General features: G+C 45.8%; 1 protein-coding gene across 1 annotated transcript in view; it reads right to left on the bottom strand.

Moving 5' to 3' along the window:
- The window catches only part of LOXHD1 (lipoxygenase homology PLAT domains 1), a 151,861-nt gene that overhangs the window by 33,449 nt on the left and 94,522 nt on the right, over positions 1-23,890 (bottom strand). The window contains exons 15-21 of the mRNA XM_028479943.1: positions 14,941-15,017; positions 12,555-12,751; positions 9,847-10,039; positions 5,856-6,016; positions 2,962-3,427; positions 2,353-2,507; positions 115-248 (exon numbers count right to left, since the gene is read on the bottom strand). Of these exons, the coding sequence (XP_028335744.1) occupies positions 115-248; positions 2,353-2,507; positions 2,962-3,427; positions 5,856-6,016; positions 9,847-10,039; positions 12,555-12,751; positions 14,941-15,017 (1,383 nt within the window). The remainder of the gene's footprint in view (positions 1-114; positions 249-2,352; positions 2,508-2,961; positions 3,428-5,855; positions 6,017-9,846; positions 10,040-12,554; positions 12,752-14,940; positions 15,018-23,890) is intronic.

The following is a 23,890-nucleotide window of genomic DNA, read 5'->3' as shown; positions in this document are numbered from 1 at the left end:
ACAGCCACCCCACCCCCATCCTCACCCATCACAGCCACCCCACCCCCACCCTTTTTTCCATGACTACTTAGTGGCAGGCATGGCCTTCCCTCCCTCCCCTCCAGTCCCACTCACGTGATCTCATTGTTCATGTCAATGATGTCTATTCTGTCCAGGAACCAGCCTGGTCTGTTGCCCGAGTTGTCATGGCGAATCCGAATCTTGGTCAGGGGGCCAAGGTCAATGGCGTAGATGGTGAAGGTGTCTGTCTGGGAAGGGTCAGAGTAGCACACTGTGGGGCAGCCCTCCCCACCTCACCATCAGCTTCACCTTCCCAGGACCTGGGGCAGCCTGAGACCGGCTGTAAGACCCAAAGTATCAGGGGGAAGGGGGAATGGAAAATGCTGTCAGTTGTCTGGTGTTTGGTCTACCCTATTGGTTTTTGTTTTTGTTTATTGAGTTATCATTAATATACAATATTATATTAGTTTCAGGTGTACAACATAATGTTTTTACACAATATGGAATGATCACCACATAAAGACCAGTTACCATTGTTGTTACATTATTGACTCTATTCCTTATGTGTACATTCCATTCCTGTGACTTACTTATTTTATAGCTGGAAGTTTGCAACTCTTCATTCCCTTCACCTATTGCACTATTGTCTTTACACCTGCCCCTGCCAGGGAGGTCTCACTTTCACTGTGTCCCGCAAGGTGGAGTGAGGAGTAGGAGGGTGACGAAGGTGACGATAAGAGAGGAGTAGAGGAGAAAACAGGTTGGCTGGGTGCTCCCAGTTGTGTTATGGGGAGTGTGTGTGTGTGTGTGTGTGTGTGTGTGTGTGTGTGTACGACCTGTTGCTTGGGTGTGTGCTGAGACCACATGCTGTGTGTGCACATAAGTGCATAAACTCCTTCAATCATAAATTTTAATTAAGTACCTACTATAAGCCAAAGTGCAAATCTAAAGTGACTGACAGAATTCGGAGTGTTAAGACTTGGATTGCTCACCATTCAGGTGAGAAGAGAGACTGCGTAGATACAAGTATACACATACACACTGGAGGAAGCAGATGATACCAGGACCCATTGAAATTCTGTATACCCTTCACTTAGATTTTGCAACATTTGCTTTCTCTCCCACACTCTCTTGCCCTTTCTCTATTTTTTTTTCTGAATCATTTGAAAGTATATGGCAGATATCATGATCCTCCACTCAAATTCTTCAGCATAGATTTTCTAAGAACAAGGACATTCTCATATAATCAGAGTACAATTATCAAATTCAGGAAACTTAAAGTCAACACACTATTATCTAACATACAGTCCCTATTCAAATTTCATCAACTGTACCAGTTACACCCTCTATAGCAATTTTCTTCCAATTCCAACCATCATAGTGGCTATAATTTTTAAAGGAAAGTACTGAAACACAGAAAGAAATCCTGATTCTCAAGTCATGGGAAGGCAGTGTTGAAGGAAAAAGCAGGGGATATCTGAAATAAATCAAGCCATGAGCCCAGAAGTATTTTTAATGGATTTGGCTTATTTCTGGTTTTCCTCTGTGTTGATGAGGGAATCTGGCTTTGGGATGGGGGCAGAAATGGGAAAGGTGAGATGAGAGACAGTCTAGCCAGAGGATGCAGTAAAATCTCAAAGGACAAGAATGACAGATGTATTTTTCCACGCTTTTCCTACTATACCTAGAAGAGGGAGAGGTGTGCATTTCTCTAAATGCTCAAAAGCCTTCGTGGCGTCACTGCCTCAGGATGCAGGTCAGGCTTCTCAGCCTGTCCTTCAAGGCTCTCATGCCCTCACCCCTTAAATCGGTCCTGTCAAGCTTCCCAGAGGCAGCGCACACCATGGCTTGGCATTAACCACAGCATGGCGAGAAGACCCACTGTCCTCCAACTGGCCTTCCACACTTCCACCCCCACGTCTTTGTCATGCGGTCACATCTTCGGAGAACACCTCTCACTGTCATCTTTAGCCATGGACACCATAGTTGTCCACCATGGCCTCACATCCCTCCCTCTCACTGTTTCCCCCAAAGCACCATCTTACGGTCAGCACTTCCTCCTTGAACCCCTGCCCCACTCACTCAGCACCTGAGCATCTGCTACCCATACTATTTCCAGTTAGTTGCTGTGGGCTTCCTGGCACTGACCCCCACCTGTGCCTTTCTTACGTCCCCACCACAGAGCGCCGGTGCTTACAGAAGAGGCACTTCCATTCTACCAGGTTGGATTGAACAGAGCACACGGCTGGGCACAGTAGTGCCGTGCTGGGTGGAGCTGCCTCAGGAATCACCAGAGGGCTCTCTCCTTCTGGGTCCCACCCACCGCCTGGGGTCAGAGAGCCCGAGCCCTACCTGCCCCTGCTCAAACTTGTTGGACTTGTCCGACTTCTTTAGGGGCCGCTCTCCCGTGTCCCCATATTCCTCCCCGTAGATGGTCAGGAAGACATTGGCATCGGTGCCGGCCTTGGGCACACTCCCTGTGATCACCTGGACCTCGTAGGTGTTGGCTGGGGACACAAAAGACACAGTGTTGAGGACACCTGGGCCTCGGGGTGGACCTGAGGCTCAACCCCTCTGATCCAGCCAGATGGTGGGAGTAGGAAGGACCTCGGGGTACACCCCCGTCTACACTAACCTAGAATTGAACCCGTCCCTCCTCCCTACCCAAGACTTCCCTTTGCCATGAAGCCCAAGAGGCTGAGAGTCCTGGCAAAACTGACAGTCAGCAGCCCTCCTACTGATGTCCCCCACGTTGAGTTCCAGCGAGTTGTACCAGGGCTCCTTCCAAGAACCTCAGGACAAGGGCAATGCCAACCCCAGCAAAGAACTGTCCGTGGAGGCATTTCAGGAGAGGGCAGGTGAGGAGAGCCATGGGCCCCCCCACGTGAGAGGAGAGCTGGGCACCCTCCCCCTCCCTGCCTCCCCCCCCCAGGGGACCGTCTGACACCTCCTCAGGCTTACGCTCAGGACCCTCTCGGCCTGCGGGCACCAGCTCCACGACAAGTTCATTGTCCTCCTTGCCCCGGGCCAGCCAGCGGTGGGCGTCGAACTTGTACTCCTCGATCACCTCCTGCATCCCGGGTCCGAATTCCTCCTCCTCCTCCTCCTCGGTCTCCTCCTCCTCCTCCTCCGACGAGGACTCCTCCGACGAGGACTCTTCCTCCTCGTCGCCCTCGTCCTCCTCGTCGCTGCCCTTCTTCTTCTTCTTCTTCCTCTGCAGCTTGGCCTTCAGACGCTCCTTTTTGAGCAGCTGCCGCAACTTGTCCTTCTCCTTCTTCCTCCGCGCCTCCTCCTCGGGCGTGAGCTCCTCCTCCCGCACTGCCGGGTGCCGCAGCCACACGGTGTCCACGAACCAGCTGGGTCCGAAGCCCTCGCCCGTGTGGCCGAGCCGGATCTTGAAGACCTGGCCCACGTCCGCCGCCTCCAGCTGCTCAAAGCGCGGGGCAGTGGTTGGGGGTCGGGGGTGGCATCCGCCCCGCCCCCTGAGGAGGCTGGCGCCTCTTGTGCCAGGAGAGGCTGGGACCTCTGAGCTCAAAGTTGCCACCGCTCCTCTCGTGCACGCAAGCCTGGTTTCCCTTCCCGCCTCCCCCTCCCCGCAAGCGGGTGTCCTTCTAAATCCCTGTACAGAGGGTAAAGGTGGTGTCCCTCCCTCTCTCTCTCTTTCCCCCCTTTACACACACACACACACACACACACACACACACACACACACACACACACAAACACCACGCACATCACACTCATTCCTATTTTTTTTTTTATACACACACACACACACACACACACACACACAAACACCACGCACATCACACTCATTCCTATTTTTTTTTTTATTTTTTATTTTTTATTTTTATTTATTTTTTTTTTCATTCCTATTTTTTTTAATTCCATATCTTCATCTTTGTTCCCTCACGCAGAATGCCTTCATTCCTTCCTCTACATTCTAATTCCTGAGCTTTATTATTACTTTTTTTTTTTAGTTTGTGCTTTTCTGTGTTCTCCTTCCGAACATTTTTTTTCAGCATTAATTATATATAAATTTTGCAAGAAGCAAAAAATAAGTGTTATTTTTCAAACAATGGAAGTCTCCCCCAGGCCCCTCCCGCACACCAGCTTCTCCTCTCCCTGGGAGCTCAGAGGGGTGGGGGCCCAGAGCTTGGCCCTGCCTGGATGCCCTCTTTGCCCATGTGCGCTGGTGTCTGCACATCAAGTGGGAATTCCTGAGAGCAGGGACTGTTCGTTCTTGCTTTTCTCTCCCACAGCCAGCACGTGGCCGGCTCAGAGGGCAGTGTCCGTGGATTTAGCTTTGCTTCAGAGGATCAGGTCCTTGACCTTCGATCTGCCACTCTGTTCTGAGCCTCATACTGAGGGGAGGTCTGGCCCCCGCAGAGCTCAGGGGATAGCTCACATGGAGTCCCTGCCGGTCGGGCCACTCTTAGGGCTCCCTGTGCTGATGGGCCCTTGCCTGGGTGTTTGACAATCCTCAAAGCCCAGTCCCACCAGTTCTCTGCTTGTGTGCTGGGGAAACTGAGGCCCAGGGCTGTCCTATGAGTTGTTCACTGTCCCATAATTGGATCCCAGGCCTAGATGAGAACTCGGGCCTTCTGACTCCCGGTTCATGAAGCCACAATGCAGCCAAAACCACCTTTGTGAGAAAATTATTAGCCAGAATGGAGCCCAGGGCCCCCTGGAAGAGGAACGTATTCTTCTCAGCTACGTAGGGGATGGACTCTGGATACGGTAAGTCCCTCCTTCAGCACATTCCATCTCCTCTCTAGTGCTTTCCAGGTCACAGTATCCTTGCAAGCCAGCTCACTTGCTGTCCCCTCTCCCCGCATCTGTCTGCCCAGTCGTGAATGCAGCCACCACCATATCCAGCCATGCAGTCTGTTCACAACCAGAAGATGCCCTGCTCTTACATCTCCATGACTTGATTTCCCAAGTACTTTCCCTGACTTTGACTATTTTTTTTTAAATCTTTCCAGGGGCTGTGAAGCAGGCCAGGCAGGTATTATGAAGCTAGGTTTGAGCTGATAAAGAAGCTGAGGCTCAGAGAGGTGAACCGCTCGGGCCTCTGCATCCTCAGCAGTGTAATGAGGGGTTGGACTCCAGGAGGCCCCCTTCAGTGCTAACATTCCAGACACCTGTGACACTGGCCCAGCTCAGCCAGGACTCTCTCTGCTGGGCACTGTGTTAGGACTCTCTGCTGAGGGCCAAGCTGCCTGTGGCACACAGACACTCATAGACCAGCCAGCATGAATACGCTTCATGCACACACAGGTCAGCAGACACACACATGCACACACGCACTCGCGTCCCACATAAAACATTCATGTGCCGCCCCAAGGGGCACCACCCTTGCATCCTCCCTCCTCTCCTGCCAACAACATGCTCGCACTCTCATCTCTTTTTCTCCTCTACTCGAAGGGAAGTGAGGAGGCCTGGGGCCCTCAGAACACGGCTGGGAGGCCCCAAGCCTCCCAGTATCCTGTTTGGGAGGCACCGCCCCGCCCTCAGGCTGAGTGAGTGGTAGAATCGGAGGCCAAGGCTGGGAATGAATGTAGCAACCAAGGGTCTCGGGCCGTATTTTGCTAAATTAGAATCACCTGCTCCAGCAGTTCTCAGAATTGGCAGCACATCAGTATCTCTGGTAAAGCATTCAGAAACATTCCCAGAAAACACATCCCACCATAAAGGTTCTGATTTAACTGATGCAGGTGTAGACCAGGCAGCCCTTTTTTCCTAGAGCTCCCCAGGTGATTCTAATAAGAAGCCAGGGCCGAGAGCCAATCCCTCCACTTTCAGACATCTGCGGGGCCCTCTGTTGACAGCCCCACTGCTTTGCCCCCACACACCTGGAATGTGTCCTTGGATGCCCGCTCAAACACTTTCGAGCGGCTGGAGAGGAAGAGCACTTCTGTCTTGCCTTCCTCACCGTAGATCTGCATGTAGACTCGGGCAGTGGTGCTTGCACCGCCCACATCCCCTGTCCAAATCTCAACCTCGTAGTGGATCACTGGGTGGGCACATGGGGGAGAAATGGGACATTTAGTAATAACAGTAGTAATAATCATTACAAAATAAACATTTCACAAGCCTGTACCATGTGTCTGGTGCTTCTTAGGCATTATCTTATCCAACCCTCCCATCAATATCATAAACCCCATTATTTCCATTTTGAAGATTGCCAAACTGAGGCTTAGAAGAGTTGAGTAGATGGTGGAAATGGCAAACCCAAACCATCAGACTCCAAAGCTCAGTTATCCTCTGTGTCACACATGTCCTCTGGAACCAGGGGCGAAGAGTAGTCAGCACACCAGCTGGCACCCTCTGCTGTGTGCCTATCCCCTGGGCAGACACCACAGTGCAGAAAGAAGTAAAAGGCTGTGTGTCTGTTTCTTTTCCTTATTTTCAGTAAAGGAGGAGGGGTTGAAATGATAAATTTCATTTAAATATATGCACCTTTCAGATGATATCAACAGATACAGCTACACAGAGAACTGTCTGTATTTTGAAGTAGTAATACTTTATCAAGCTGGTAGAGGGTGGAAATGTGTTACAGGTATTTACCCCTAGAGGGCACTTCCCATAGGAGAGCAAAATGTCTCCCAGAACTATGGGACCATATTTATTCAAAGTGACTATTACAAGACTTGCCCTCTCTGCAATGCTATAAGACAAAATCATAATTTTTTTCAAGTTGACTATTATTTTCAACAAGATGAGGGATCTCCCACTACCACAGCAATGTGAGAAATTGGGGGCTGAAAACAAGAGCACTAGCTGAGAGCCTGAAGAAGTTGGACTAGAGATATTGGCCTCAGCTGGGAGTGAGGGTGGGCTATAGCAGATGGACAACAGGGGGACTCAGGAAAAGCCGGCATTCTGAATGGAGAGAACCCTGAACCCAGATCCTTCTCTCGGTTCTTAGAACGATAGCAGCCAGGATTATACAAAATTAGCATAGATAAAAATGAGCATTCAGAGAACGAGAGCCAGCTATTGGAAATGAATGTGGTAGCTGAAATAAAATATTCCAAAGCAACAGTGAAGTCAAGGACAGTTCTGAAGAACAAAAAGGAAATTTCCCAAGAACAAATGATAAAAAGGTAAGAAAATCAGAGGAAGTCCAACATTTCACTAAAAGTTCAGTTCTAAAGAAAACAGAGGAAATAGAGAGGGGGAAATTGTCAAAGAAATAAATACTAAAAAGGGTCCCCAAACTAAAAAATGCTTCTAGACTGAAGGAGCCCGTGAGTTCCCAAAAGATTGGATGAAACTAAAATCACAAAAGGCAGTGAGGACATCATGAAATTTCAGAATGCTAGGGATAAAAATAGGATCCTATAGGCTTTTAGAGAGAAAAAATCCAAAGTGTTGGATAACAGAATGGCATCAGACTTCCCAAATGCAGCCCTGGGAGCTAGAAGATGGTAGAATAATTCCTTCTAAACTCTGAGTTCTAACTCAGAATTCTCTAACAAGCCAAATTATGGATCAATGGTGAGAGTAGGCCAAAGACATTTGCAGACATTCAGATTTTCCATTGCAGTGGAGAATGTGTTCCCTCTAAAATGAGGGAATAAACCAAAGCAGAGGAAGGCATGAAATCCAGGAAACAGGAGATTTTATCCAGATGAGAGAAGAATGGAATGTCCAAAAGATAGTAGAAAGGAAGTCTCAAAAGGACAGCTTCATGGCAGCCTAGAGAACAGGACAGAGTTTCCCTTGAGACAGGGAGTGGGGGAGAAGAGTGCAGAGAGGAAACCAACAGAATTCCTATTGGGTTTGAACATAAGAAAAGAATTTTAGTTCTATTGGGAAGATGGAGATAAGATGGTGTAATGGCAGAATTGTGTACCCCCAAAGTTGATATGTTGATACTCTAACCCTTAGTATCTCAGAATGTGGCTGTATTTGGAGACAGGGCCTTCATAGAGGTGATTAAGTTAAAATGAGGCCATTAAGGTGGGTCCCAATCCAATGACTGGTGTCCTTGTAAGAAGAGATTGGGACACAGACATGCACATGCACACAGGAAGACACCATGAGAGACAGTGAGAAGGTGGCCATCTGCAAGCCCAGGACAGAGACCACAGAGGAAACCCAACCTGCTGACACCTTGATCTTGGACTTCCAGACTCCAGAACTGGGAGAAAACACATTTTTGTTGCTTAGGCCACCTAGTCTGTGATATTTTTTATGGTAGCCCTAGCACACTAATGCAGATAGGTGGGTATACAGATGGGTATATAGAAATATAGATGGTTATATCAAAAACTCTGCTAATGAATAAATGAGGCTATTATTAACTCCAGAAAAAACAAAAAGTTGTATAAAAATTAAATATAAGTGTTATAAGTAGGTGTCAGTAGTGAAGAATATTTACATGGTTATAATAATGTACAAATCAAATATTGATTATTGAAGGCTGGAACGAGGGGATTGTGTGTGTACATGCATGTGTACATGCATGTACATGAGCCTGTGTTAAAAAAAGCTAAATCCTCCTCTTCCATAGTAGGAAGTCAATAATTAATGTCTATGACTGAAAATTCAAGAAATTGGTAAGCATATTATTGAAAATATGGAGATACATTTCAGAGGAAAAAGCTAAAGTAATTAAAAAGCTGTTACCTGTGAAGAAAGGGGATGGGTTGAGGGAAGAGGTAGGTAAGGGAACTCCTGCTTTTTTATCTTTATCTTGTTAACTAGTACCTGTATTACTATGATGGAAATCAAGTTTTAACTCATAAAAAGAGGGAAGGAGTTAATTCTTCATACTGGCAGGTACCATTACAAAGCATGTATATGTGACACAGCCCTCAAGGAATTTACAGGTTAGTTGGGGAGAGAAAATGCACACCATGCAAAGACACAAGGTGTTCTGGAAGAGGAAGAGCTGAGTTTGTAGTGGGGTTCTTTCTCAGAGAAGCTTCCTGTGGGAGTGAGCCTTGGATGCCTGCTTTCAGGGTAGGTGTGGAAACGCAGAGGTGAGGGAAGGGACATTGTCTGTACCAGGGTTGGTCCCATGGTCTTCCTGACCCTCTAGATAACCTCTTGTTTCTCTGACCCCCTACCTAATCTATGGCTCTCACATCATGTGCAATGGTGGCCAGATCGCCTTGAACTTCACCTCCATTCAAAGATGTCACCACCCTGTCCAAAAAGGTCCCTCACCCCCTGCCATTGCTAACCCTTTTATCCTGCTTCCTTTTCTTCTAGCTCTTCCTTGGCATTATATTATGTATTTATTGCTTGTCTCCTCTGGTGGAATGTAAAGTCCATGAGGACAAGGGTTTGGTCTGTTTTGCTCATGGCTGCCTCTGCAAAGCCTAGGGCAGCGCTGGCACAGAGAAACATTCAACGTATATTTATTGAATAAATAAATGAATAAACAGCTTATATCCTCACCAATCTTACCAGGGGGAAGACTATTTCTCAAACTCCTCTTGTACGCAGGGCTGACAAGCTATATTTCTTTTTTTGGCCCCACCATGAAGCATGTGGGATCTTAGTTCCCCGACCGGGGATGGGACCCATGTCCCTTGCAGTGGAAGCGCGGAGTCCTAACCACTGGACCTCCAGGGAATTCCCAGAAAGTATATTTCTTAATAAAGTCATTTGCTGCCTTTATCCCCGAAAACAATGTTTTATCCATTGAGTTCTCAGTTTCCCCATCTGTAAAAGGAGCCCCGTTTCCCTCCCAGAACCCTGGTACCAGGGACGACTGGAAGCTTCCCCGCTTTGAGACAAGACCCAAGTCGCCCACAGTCCCTCCTCCTTCCCTGCTGCCCCACCCGACGGGGAACATTGTTGACGGTCCCACCATGGCCACCTCCGTACGTTTCTGGATGTCCACGACATCGCTGGGGTACAGCTCCATCTCCAGGCGCCCATCGGCCTTGTTCTTGTCCAGCCAGCGGTTGGCAGGGAAGATGTACTGCTTGCCTTGGCGGGGCACATGGATCTGGATGCTGCCCAGGAACCAGCTGGCGTTCATGCCCGTGTTGTCGTGCCCGATCACCAGCCGGTTGATCTGGAAGGAAACCCAGGGTGCAGGTGAGCAAGGAGCCACTGTGTAGAAAGCTTCATCCCTCCACCCCTACCCACCCCCAAACACCAGCACAAATGGCCCTCCTCAACCCGGTCCCCAGTTCCTTGGGAGACGCAGGCTTAGCAGGAGGAGGCTGGGTCCCAGGCTTGCCTGCCAGCAGCCAGCCAGGAGACCAGGGCACCACCTCTCCTGCCTGGAGCCTCTGTCCTCAAGTCTTTAGTCCAGCTCACCTCCTGGGTACGTTGTGAGAAACAAGTGGGGGAACAGGTGTGGCATGTGCTTTGAAAACTCCAGTATGTACTGAAAGTTAGGTGGTGGACTTCCTAAGAATGTGGTGAATGCACAAGAAAGCAAACGTTCAAAATATTAACCATCAGCTTCTGATAGCCACATTGGTGATTTGGCTTTGTTTTGTTTTAAGCCATACACTATTGGACGTATTTTTGCATGTCTTCTTCGACACACCCATCCTATAGGTGACAGAATATGCAGACAACCTCTTGGGGCTCTGTCATTCTGTGTCCAATTCCTCCTCTCACTCTTAGAATTGAAGTGCATTTTTTCCCTATAATACTCCATAGTTCAGTTGCTTCACTATTTTATATTTTATGTTAACCTTTGCCCACAGGTAACATAGATGTGCGCATAAATGATCATGTTACCTTCCTTAAATGTACCTAGCTCTTCAACATTCAAATGACTTTTACATTTTTTTTGAAATGCTGTATACAGGGCAATTCTAACATCAGATGGAATTATCAGATGGCCTTTGAGATCCCTTCCAGCACCCCGTAGATTCTCTTTGTGGTGGTTTGGAGGAGTGACGCTTGCCGTGAGTCTGGTGCCCAAAGGCTAGATTTAGAAAATTGTCCCTGTAAGCCTTGCTCTCACTCTTATGCATACTAAGTGCACCTTTGCTGCTGGTAACGGAAACACTATCGCAGCTGAGTGCATGTAGCCCGATCCCCTGGAATTGTGGGAAGGAGACCAACTATATCTACAGACACAGCCTGAGAGCCTTTGGGGTGTGTGCCAAGGGGCACGGGAGAGCTTCGTTGTCTTTCTGTGGTGCTGGGCCTGTGACAGAGCAAAGACTGGGACAGGTATTTTCTACGTGATGTGACAGAAAGCACCTTAATGGCAGGGACTGCCTGTCAGTTCCACAACGACCAGCACCGGACGTGAGCAATGGTTCAGTCAATAACAGCTAGTGTTTATTGAACACACTACTGCATGTGGGTGTTACTAACATAGTTAACGCTATAACAACCCCATTGGGATCCCTTTTGATAGTAATGAGGAAACTGAGGCAAACAGAGATGAAGTCACTTGCACACGGCAGGTACGTGGAAAAACTGGGCTTCACACCCAGGCAGTCGGCAGCCTGAAACCACGTTCCCACCCTCTTGGCCACACTGTTTGTTGAGGGGGTTTCAGAAACACAAGAAGGGCCCAAACGCCCTCCCCCATCCCTCAGATGTCTCATTTATCTGTTGGCTGTTGCCAGAAATCCTTAGTAATGCAAACAGCATTTCAGTCTACAATTATTAATTCAGCTTAAAATGTAAATACATTTTGATCAAGGAAAATCTTGATTTAAGCTCATTACCTTCAAGATATAAATGACTGACATGAGATCATTCCCCAGAGCACCTGAAATAAGGTGAGGCTCACCAAGAGGGGAAGGGGTTAGCAAAGGGGAGGTTGTAACCCTCTCAGTTTCCACAAGCCACCGCCTGAGGCGGGCAGGTGATAACGTGAAGCCCAACTCAGACATTTCTAGAAAAGTCTCCAACACTTGAGTGCAGGCAGTCAGACCCACACTGCTCCAGGTGAAGTGCTCAGACCCCTGGCAGCAGGGCCACCTGGAGACATGATGGAGGGAGACCCTTGGGGGCCCCATCCTCTAAGGCAGAGTCTCCCAGGTGTGGCCCGGGAGTAAACACTGAAACAGGCTTCCTGAGCGTCACTCTGATACACACTCTAGTTTGGAATTGGGAAGTATTTTCAGCCCCTCTTTACAGCTTTTCCTCCTCTCTTCCTTCCCTGCACACCACTGTCCCCTTCTCCAGTGTTTGGGACCCAGGTCCATCAGTCCTGGCTATGGAGGTAAAGGAAATGTTGGGATTACAGCCACTAAGAATACATCTTCAAGCCCCAGAGAGATTCTGGACCACTGTTCACATGTCTTCTGCTGCTCTAGGTCATAACTGGAAAACAATGTACTTTACTACCCGTGACCCTGGGCATTTTTTCCCTTCCAAATGGGTTCATCTGTGTGTCTGGGAGTGTGTGTGTGTGTGTGTGTGTGTGAGTGTGTGTGTGTGTGTGTGTGTGTGTGAACCCATGTGCAGATACACGCAGGTGAACGGGTAAGATGCCATCACGTGGTCTCAGGAGTGTGTGTGTGTGTGTGTGTGTGTGTGTGAACCCATGTGCAGATACACGCAGGTGAACGGGTAAGATGCCATCACGTGGTCTCAGGAAGAAGACTTACGGGTCCAATGTTCAGGGTCTCCAGGGTGAACTCATCCACTTGGCCACGTTCAAAATAGTCTTTCAAGTTGTTGTCAGAGACAAGAAGAACTTGCTTGATGGTGTCAGATTTGTCCCCATAGAGCTTGATGTAGACTCTGGAATCTGTGCTGGCCCCAGGGAGGTCCCCAGTCTTCAGGCTGATGTGATAGCGGAAGTCTGAACGGCCCGAGGCAGGAGGCAGGAAGGGAGGGTTTAGTGCAGGGTGAGCGGGAGGGAGCGTGGGGCAGGAGGCCGCTCCGCCAGGGCTGGGGCGCTCAGTTGGGGGTTGGGAGCCCAAGGTCTTGCCCTCTTTACGTAGCCCTGAGACTGGGGGGTGGCTCCCGCCAGCCCCGCTCATCTCAAAATCAGAATTCTAATACCTGCTTGGCCTGCCCCACGGGGTGTGAATGCACTGGGAACAGGAAGGCTTGCAAAGAATACTAAAATGTAAGAGACAAGGATTTAAAGCAAACACCTCATGCAATTTCTTGTCTGATGGATGAAGAAACTGAGGCAAAGGGAGCATCAGCCTTCCTGCAGACAGTGTGTAGCACGTTTACACGGTGTTAGTGGTGAGTGTTCTGACCTCGGTTTTACAGGTGAGGAATCTGAGCTTCAGAAGATGATGTATTTGGCTCAAGATGGCAACAGCTAAGAAGGAGCCAGCATAGCATTAAACACTAGGCATTCATCATTAAGCATGTTTGAGAGTTGTGTTTTACACAATCATTTAAGAAAGTAACCTTGTATTCATTTTTTAAAAATTGAGAAAATTGAGAAATGGAAGCTGAGTTTTATCAAGTAAACTTTCTGGCATGATACTGGAATAATCACAACTACTTTCTTTGAACTATTATGTATTGAGGTTTATATTTTAAAGTAAAATAGTTGGAGATATTTAAAAAAAGAAGAAGAAGAAGTCAGCTATGAGTGAAACCCTAACATGGACCCCGTTCGGCCCCGTTCTCAACCGAAATGCCATGCTGATGTTACTCCATCTTATGACCTAGAAAGGTCTTCATCGTCTGTCCACAAGGGAGGATGCAAATGCCTGGTAAAAGGCAAGTCCTGGGATAACCTGAGCCATGACCCCAAGTCCTATAGGTTTGTTGCAGGGTATGGGTCTTGGGAATGAGGAGGGAAGCACTGAGAAGGCAAGTGATGCTAGTTCCAAGGCCTGCTGTGCATGGCTGTCTCAGGGCCTTCCAGCACTGGCAAAAAAAGACTCAGAGGAAGGCAGCTGAGCACAGCTGCTGCGGGGGAAGCCCTACAGACCCACCAGGCCCTGGTAGAGGCCAGACCTGTGGGTATGGCCCAGGTCAGCTCCTCCAGGGACACCCGAGGGCACCGAGGAAGTGGCTTTTGTCCTTCTTGCTGTAAAGATATAGCAGGAACTGAGAAAAAAAGACCTCTTCTTTACACCATTTTCCATCTAAATCCTTTCAAAAGCTCTGACTTGGGAGTAGAGAGCCTGAAGGGTCCTATCCATGTGGTAAAGCAGGGCTTGCTGGAGTGGGAAGGGCAAGGCAGGAAGACACAGACTCCTGGGCACTGGTACCAGCTCCGCTGCTGGGTGCAGACCTGGCTGTACTAGGGGATCCCCTTGTCACAGGCATGGGTCGTGTGTCCAATGGGGGCATTAGTTCATCTCTTAAGGATCATCCCAGCTCTTAAATTCTGCAATTCTGCATTCAGAGAATGTAGAATTCCAACTCTTCAGTTTTCTATCTGACCTTACAAAGATATTTAGCTCCGCCAGATGTGTCCCCATCTGACAAATGGGCATAACAACATCAGCTCTGCCTACCTTCTGGGGTTATCGCAGGGCTCACATGAGATAATAAATGATAAATATGAGGTCTTGTAAAAGAAATGAGGTGTTGGTATTACTGAGGATTCTGGATATGTTTCTTTTAAACTTTGTCTAATGCTCATGATCAAACCAAGGCACTTGAAGAAATTACACCATTAAGGAAAGCTGTAAGGCCTCCAGGATAATTCTTGGCATTGAAAACAATGTTTTCACCGTACAGCCCCTTCCAAACGTGTTTATCCTCTCCAGGCACTGAATGATAGGTACCCCCAGCAATGGCCAACATTAGCCTGTGTTACTGCTCTTGTTACTCTCATTGACAGAGGCCCACATACATCAGGGCCCCACACTGAGGGCCATAAAGTGGCTGTGTGCACAGCGCAGACAGACAGATTTCCAGTTCCTCCCTCAGAGCCTCTTCCTCTCCACCCTGCCCAGTGCTGCCTCCGTGGAGTAAAGGGCGTGTGCTTTCTCCAGCTGCCTTCTAAGCAGCCAAGGGAGGGCGTCTGTCCTGCCCAGGGCACTCCTACCACCTGTCCTCAGGACGACTTACTCTTCAGTGTCGCGTTGCTGTCGCTGGGCAGCAACTCTCGGACCAATTGCCCATCATCCTTATCCTTGTCCAACCACCTGCTGGGCAAACGAGGGGCTGTTAGCTCTTTGAGTGGGGCAGCCCGACAACCAACCATCACACAATGCATGCAGGGTCACCAGGAGGCCAGAGCTTTGAACTCAGCAAAGGGAAATGGTTCTACCAGAGCTCAGAACAAAGGATCCCAACCCAGACTGGGGAAGGAGGGCTGCCCTGGGGAGGTGATATCTGGCTGAGACTGGAAGGATGATAAGGAGTTAACCAGGAGAGGAGGGAGGCGCATTCAGAGTGAACAACATGCTAGGACCGAGTGGAGCCTCCGGGAGCAGACGGACAGCCAGTGTGGATGGAATGGAACGAGTGAACGGTGCAGTGCTGGCAGATGAGGCTGGAGAGGTGGCAGGGTCACTTGATGTGGAATCTCGGTAATCATGGTAAAGAGTCTGTCCTAAAAGCCATGAACACCTGTGTCATCATTATCATTTAAAAAAAAAACCCCACCTCTTTTTCCAAGAGTCCGTCATGTGCGTGGCACTGTGATGAGAGCTCTGGGGTGGGGAGAAGGCAGAGAAGATGCACTATGATGAATAAGACACAGCCCAGCCCCTGGAGAACCTTCAGTCTAGTTAAGAAGGCAGGACAGACGGGCTGAGGTACCGGAGACCAAGACAAGGATGGATGTTAAACCAAAGTAAGTGCAACAGAAGTGTAGAGAAGTGAGAAGGGCTCATGGTGAAGGGCCACTGATCTGAGTCCTCAAGGTTGAATGAGATTTGCCAACAAGGAGAAGCTGGGTCTGGACCCTGCAGGGCTGGGATGTGATGGCTATGACTCATCAATATGTTGGAGTGGGCCGGGGCATCTGCCAGCGGGAAAGACATTGGACCAATTTGCCTGAAAAGCACTGCTCCCACAGAGCACAGAGACCCAGGCTGGGAAATCAGACAATCGTGCAAGCACGAGTTATCCAGGCCCCATTACTCAAGACAGTCTGTGATATGGGCTGATGGCAAGAGAAGAGACACCCTCAGTGTTCTCCAGGGCAAAGGGGAAACCAAGGTACTTGCTTCTTGACCATTTGTCTACATCTTGGTGCTTGTCTTTGCAGCCCACTCCTATTATACTCCCTAGAGGGAGGCAATTCCTGGGCCACAGAACCTATCAAAGGAAGTCAAAGCACTGTCTCCTCCCCAGCGCTCCCAACATGGAGCTCAGGCTGCTCTAAACCACAGTCCTCTCTGCTAATATACTGCCCCCCTCCCCAGGGTCAATTCAGGCAACACTGTGGTCTCTCCCATCTCTTCGCTCTCGCCCTCCCCCCCTAAGCACATGATCTTACATTCCCATGGGACCTTGCTGTCAGCTGGCTGTTAGCTACCATTGACTACTACACATAAAATAGATAAGCAACAGGATCGACTGTATAACACGGGGAACTATGTTCAATATCCTGTAATAGCCTATAATGGAAAGTAATCTGAAAAATATAATTGAATCACCACCTGAGACTAAGATAATATTGTAAATCAACTATACTTCAATTAAAAAAAAAACTAGCTGACAATTAAGTTGTTATGCTTCCCATGAGCTTTCATGCTGTGAATCTAGAATACCAAAAACCGTTTGAGATTATAAGACATGAAGGTACAAACTCATGGCTTTGAGGACAGGGTAAGGGAGAGATTTTTGGGAGCAAGGGAGTGCTGGCTAGAGCTCCTCAATCAACCTCTGATTGTCCTGCTGAAGTCACTGCAGCATCTCCCACAGACTTGGAGACCACGGAGGAGGAGGCAGTGATGTGGCCCTGTCAGTGTGCTCACAGGGACAGGGAGGGTGGATAGTCAGCAGGCCACTGGCCATCGCAAAATCCCATCTGCTCTCCTTCCTTTCTCTCCACCATTTCTCCATCCCCAGGCGCTCCCTAGCAGCAGAGGAAACCATGACTTATCATTTCAGTTTCCACCTAAATACTTGCAGGATATTAATAGGTATTTCCAAATATAGTCATTTTCTTTCAGCTTCAAACACTTCAGCCCAGTTTCAGAGTGAGATGTTGCTAAATGGATAAGCCAGTCTGCTGGAGATTTTATTACTCTTTCCCTGGGCTCACAAAAATGTGCAAGTATGCACACATGTGCACACACACGTCCATACATAAACACACACACATAAACACATGTACACACATAAACACATGCACACACACATAAACACATGCACCTAAACACACATGTACACACATAGGCACACACACACACACAGACACACACACACCTACCATAGCTAAGATGCTCACTGCTCCCTGGCCCTGGCAGAGAAGTTCTGATAAATAGGCCTGGTTTGTTCTCCTCTCCCAGGGAGTAAAATAATAGCTCAGGTGAAAAAAAAAGCAGTCTGTGAGCCCAGGTTCTACAGAGTCCTCCTAGGTCCTGAAGCAGCAAATGCCATTACCACACACCTCAGCAAGATATCAGAATCCATTTTCTAAGCCTCTTAGACAGCCTCATCCACCAGAGGGCAGACAGCTGAAGCAAGAAGAGCTACAATCCTGCAGCCTGCAGAATGGAAACCACAATTACAGAAAGATAGATAAAATGAAAAGGCAGAGGATTATGTCCCAGATGAAGGTACAAGATAAAACACCATAAAAACAACTAAATGAAGTGGAGATAGGCAACCTTCCAGAAAAAGAATTCAGAATAATGATAGCAAAGATGATCCAGGACCTCGGAAAAAGAATGGAGGCAAAGATCGAGAAGATGCAAGAAATGTTTAACAAAAACCTAGAAGACCCAGAAGGGGAAGAGAGAGAGAAAGGACCCGAGAAAATATTTGAAGAGATTATACTCAAAAACTTCTCTAATATGGGAAAGGAAATAGCCACCCAAGTCAAGGAAGTGCAGAGAGTCACAGGCAGGATAAACCCAAGGAGAAACACACTGAGACAAACAGTAATCAAATTGACAAAAATTAAAGACAAAGAAAAATTATTAAAAGCAACAAGGGAAAAATAACAAATAACATACAAGGGAACTCCCATAAGTTTAACAGCTGATTTCTCAGCAGAAACTCTACAAGCCAGAAGGGAGTGGCATGATATATTTAAAGCGATGAAAGGGAAGAACCTACAACCAAGCCTACTTTACCCGGCAAGGATCTCATTCAGATTCGACAGAGAAATCAAAAGCTTTACAGACAAGCAAAAGCTAAGAGAATTTGGCACCACCAGACCAGCTTTGCAACAAATGCTAAAGGAACTCCTCTAGGTGGGAAAGAGACTAACAACTTAAAACAACCTTGTACTGCTATATCAAAACATCATGGGAACAGCAAACCCAAAACTACAATAGATACACACACACAAAAGAAAAAGCAACAGAAACACAACACTAAAGATGGTCATCAAACCACAAGAGAAGAGAACAAAAGAGGAAGGAAAGAAAAAAGACCTACAAAAACAAACCCAAAACAATTAAGGAAATGGCAATAGGAACATACATATTGATAATTACCTTAAATGTGAATGGATTAAATGCACCAACCAAAAGACATAGACTGGCAGAATGGATATGAAAACAAGACCCATATATATGCTGTCTCCAGGAGACCCACTGCAGACCTAGGGACACATACAGACTGCAAGTGAGGAGATGGAAGAAGGTCTTCCATGCAAATGGAAATCAAAAGAAAGCTGGAGTAGAATACTCATATCAGACAAAATAGACTTAACAATAAAGACTGTTATAAGAGACAAAGAAGGACACTACATAACAATCAAGGGATCAATCCAAGAAGAAGATATAACAATTGTAAACATATATGCACCCAACATAGGAGCACCTCAACATATAAGACAAATACTAACAGCCGTAAAGGGAGAAACTGACAGTAACACAATAATAGGGGGGGATGTTAACATCCCATTTTTGTCAATGGACAGATCATCCAGCCAGAAAATTAATAGGGAAACACAAGCTTTAAATGGCAAAATAGACCAGATAGACTTAATTGATATTTATAGGACATTCCATCCAAAAGACATAGACTGGCAGAATGGATATGAAAACAAGACCCATATATATGCTGTCTCCAGGAGACCCACTGCAGACCTAGGGACACATACAGACTGCAAGTGAGGAGATGGAAGAAGGTCTTCCATGCAAATGGAAATCAAAAGAAAGCTGGAGTAGAATACTCATATCAGACAAAATAGACTTAACAATAAAGACTGTTATAAGAGACAAAGAAGGACACTACATAACAAGGCAAATTTAAGAAAATTGAAATCATATCAAGCATCTTTTCCGACCACAATGCTATGAGATTAGAAATGAACTACAAGAAAAAAAACTATAAAAAACACAAACATGTGGAGGCTAAACAATTTGCTGCTAAACAATTTGCTACTTACCAACCAATGGATCACTGAAGAAATCAAAGAGGAAATCAAAAAATACCTAGAGACAAATGAAAATGAAAGCACAACCATCTAAAACCTATGGGATACAACAAAAGCATTTCTAAGAGGAAAGCTTATAGCAATACAATCTTACCTCAGGAAACAAGAAAAATCTCAAATAAACAAGCTAACCTTACCCCCAAAGCAACTAGAGAAAGAAAAACAAACAAAACCAAAAGTCAGTAGAAAGAATGAAATCATAAAGATCAGAGCAGAAATAAATGAAATAGAGACAAGGAAGACAATAGCAAAGATCAATGAAACAAAAAGCTGGTTCTTTGAAAAGATAAATAAAATTGATAACTCTTTAGCCAGACTCATCAAGGACAAAAGGGAGAGGACTCAAATCAATAAAATTAGAAATGAAAAAGGAGAAGTTACAACTGACACTACAGAAATACAAAGGATCACAAGAGACTACTACATGCAACTGTATGCCAGTAAAATGGACAATCTGGAAGAAATGGACAAATTCTTAGAGAGGTACAGTCTCCTAAGACTGAACCAGGAAGAATTAGAAAATATGAACAGACCAATCACAAACACTGAAATTGAAACTATAATTTTAAAACTCCCAACAAACAAAAGTCCAGGACCTGATGGTTTCACAGGAGAATTCTATCAAACATTTAGAAAAGAGCTAACACCTATCCTTCTGAAACTTTTACAAAAACTTGCAGAGGAAGGAAGACTCCCAAACTCATTCTATGAGGCCACAATCACCCTGATACCAAAACCAGACAAAGCTACCACTGAAAAAGAAATTTACAGGCCAATATTACTGATGAACATAGATGCAAAAATCCTCAACAAAATACTAGCAATTCGAATCCAAAAATACATTAAAAGGCTCATACGCCATGATTGAGTGGGATTTATCCCAGGGGTGCAAGGATTCTTCAATATCCACAAATCAATCAATGTGATACACCACATCCACAAATTGAAGAATAAAAACCATATGATCACCTCAAAAGATACAGAAAAAGCTTTTGACAAAATTTAACACCCATTTATGATAAAAACTCTCCAGAAAGTGGGCATAGAAGGAACCTACCTCAATGTAATAAAGACCATATAAAACAAACCTACAGCTAGCATCATACTCAATGGTGAAAAGCTGAAAGCATTTCCTCTTCGAATCCAAAAATACATTAAAAGGCTCATACTCCATGATTGAGTGGGATTTATCCCAGGGGTGCAAGGATTCTTCAATATCCACAAATCAATCAATGTGATACACCACATCCACAAATTGAAGAATAAAAACCATATGATCACCTCAAAAGATACAGAAAAAGCTTTTGACAAAATTTAACACCCATTTATGATAAAAACTCTCCAGAAAGTGGGCATAGAAGGAACCTACCTCAATGTAATAAAGACCATATAAAACAAACCTACAGCTAGCATCATACTCAATGGTGAAAAGCTGAAAGCATTTCCTCTAAGATCAGGAATAAGACAAGGATGCCCACTCTCACCACTTTTATTCAACATAGTTTTGGAAGCCCTAGCTACAGCAGTCAGAGAAGAAAAAGAAATAAAAGGAATCCAAATTAGAAAAGAAGTTAAACAGTCACTGTTTGCAGATGACATGATATTATACATAGAAAAGCCTAAAGATACTACCAGAAAACTACTAAAGCTCATCAATAAATTTGGGAAAGTTGCAGGCTACGAAATTAATACACAGAAATCTGTTGCATTTCTATACACTAACAATGAAAGATCAGAAAGAGAAAGTCAAGAAACAATCCCATTTACCACTGCATAAAAAAGAATAAAATATCTAAGGAGACAAAAGACCTAAGGAATAAACCTACCTAAGGAGACAAAAGACCTGTACTCTAAAAACTATAAGATGCTGATGAAAGAAATTGAAGAAGACATAAACGGATAGAAAGATATACCATGCTCTTGGATTGGAAGATTAAATATTGTGAAAATGACTATACTACCCAAGGCAATCTATAGATTCAATACAATCCCTATCAAATTACCAATGGCATTTTTCACAGAACTAGAACAAAAAACCCTAAAATTTGTATGGAGACACAAAAGACCCCGAATAGCCAAAGCAATCTTGAGAAAGAAAAATGGAACTGGAGGAAGCAGGCTTCCTGACTTCAGACTATACTACAAAGCTATAGTCATCAAAACAGTATGGTACTGGCACAAAAATAGACCTATAGATCAATGGAACAGGATAGAAAGCCCAATAATAAACCCACGCACCTATGGTCAATTAATCCATGACAAAGGAGGCAAGACTATACAATGGTGGAAAGAAAGTCTTTTCAACAAATGGTACTGGGAAAACTGGAGAGCTACACGTAAAAAAAATGAAATTAGATCATTATTTAACACCATACACAAAAATAAGCCCAAAATGGATTAAAGACCTAAATGTGAGACTGGACACTCTAATACTCCTAGAGGAAAACATAGGCAGAACACTGTCTGACAATAATCGCAGTAATATCTTTTCCAATCCGTCTCCCAGAGTAATGGAAATAAATTAAAAAATGGAACCTAATTAAATTCAAAAGTTTTTGCACAGCAAAGGAAACCATAAACAAAATGAAAAGACAACCCACAGACTGGGAGAAAATATTTTCAAATGATGGGACCGACATGGGATTAGTCTTCAATATTTACAAACAGTTCATGCTGCTTAATATCATCAAAACAAATAACCCAATCAAAAAATGAGCAGAAGACCTAAATAGACATTTTTCCAAGGAAGACATACGGATGGCCAAGAGGCACATGAAAAGCTGCTCAACATCACTAATTATTAGAGAAATGCAAATCAAAACTACAATGAGGTATCACCTCACACTGGTCAGAATGGCCATCCTCAAAAAATCCACAAACAATAAATGCTGGAGAGGGTGTGGAGAGAAAGGAACCCTCCTACACTGTTGGTGGGAATGTAAATTGGTACAGCCACTCTGGAGAACAGTATGGAGTTTCCTTAAAAAACTAAAAATAGAACTACCATGTGACCCTGCAATCCCACTCCTGGGCATTTATCTGGAGAAAAACATGGTCCGAAAGGATACATGCACCCCAATGTTCATTGCAGCGCTGTTTACAATAGCCAAGACACGGAAGCAACCTAAATGTCCATCGATAGATGAATGGATAAAGAAGATGTGGTACATATATACAATGGAATATTACTCAGCCATGAAAAAGAATGAAATAGTGACATTTGTAGCAACATGGATGGACTTAGAGATTGTCATACTGAATGAAGTAAGTCAGACAGAGAAAGAGAAATATCGTATGATATCGCTTATATGAGGAATCTAAAAGGAAATGATACAAATGAATGTATTTACAAAACAGAAACAGACTCACAGACTTAGAGAATGAACTTATGGTTACTGGAGAGGAAGGGTGGAGGGAAGGGATAGTTAGGGAGTTTGGGATTGACATGTACACACTGCTGTATTTAAAAAGGATAACCAACAAAGACCTACCGTATAGATCAGGGTAAAAAAAAAAAAGAATCCATTTTCTAAAAAATGTGTGAACTCTTAAGTGTTTGGGGGCATGGAGAGCCCTGGGGTATGTCTGTCAGAGGCTTCAGCTCCTAGTCAGCCCTACAATCATCAGCAGCAACAGCATCGCCTGTGTCATCAGCAGACTTGGCTCCTTTCAAAGTGCAACCGGATTTCACCCTCATAATCACCCTAAGACACTTTCTGGTTGGGAAGGCACAGAAGACCAGAGAAGTTAAGAGCTTTGCCCAAAGTCACATAGCAGGTAGGTGGCCAGATTCCTGGCTCTTGCACCGTGCTCATGGCAATTCAGCCAGTGTGGACACTCAGACTTCTTCCTCATCCCCTTTTCACATTCCCCCTCTTCTTCCTCACCTGTCCCAGGGCTCAGTCCTCATTTTCTTTATCCACACTCTCCCTAAAGGATCCCCTCCATTTCCCTGACTTTAAATTCCATCTCTATGCTCTCATTTCCTGAATTTATTTCTCAAGGCCTGACTCTGCTACTTGATGCACAAGCATCTCAAAACTAACATGGCCCCACTGGACCTGCAGAGTCCACCCATCCCCAACCCTCAGCCCTTGCTCCCCAGGCTTCCCATTTCGGTAGAGAGGGTGACCTCTGCTCACCTACTGAAGGCAGAGACCTGGGGTCTCCGATTCTCTCTCTTAGTGGCAGGTCCTATGAACTCCACCTCCAGGATCCACCAGTGGTGTAGCCCTTCCCCCCACCTTCGCTGCCACCACCTGGGGCCAGGCTGCCAAGTTACGGGCTGAATTGTGTCCCCCCACAAGAAAAGATCTGTTGAAGCCTTAACCTTAGTACCTCAGAATGTGACTTTATTTGGAAATAGTGTCCTCACAGAGGTAATTGAGTTAAAATGAGGTCATTAAGGTGGGCCCTCATCTAAAATGACTGATATCCTTATAAAAAGTGGAA

The sequence above is a fragment of the Physeter macrocephalus genome, chromosome 19 (assembly GCF_002837175.3).
Source record: "Physeter macrocephalus isolate SW-GA chromosome 19, ASM283717v5, whole genome shotgun sequence".
Taxonomy (NCBI): domain Eukaryota; kingdom Metazoa; phylum Chordata; class Mammalia; order Artiodactyla; family Physeteridae; genus Physeter; species Physeter macrocephalus.
Note: the sequence above shows the minus strand (reverse complement) of the source record. Positions and strands in the feature narration are given on the sequence as shown.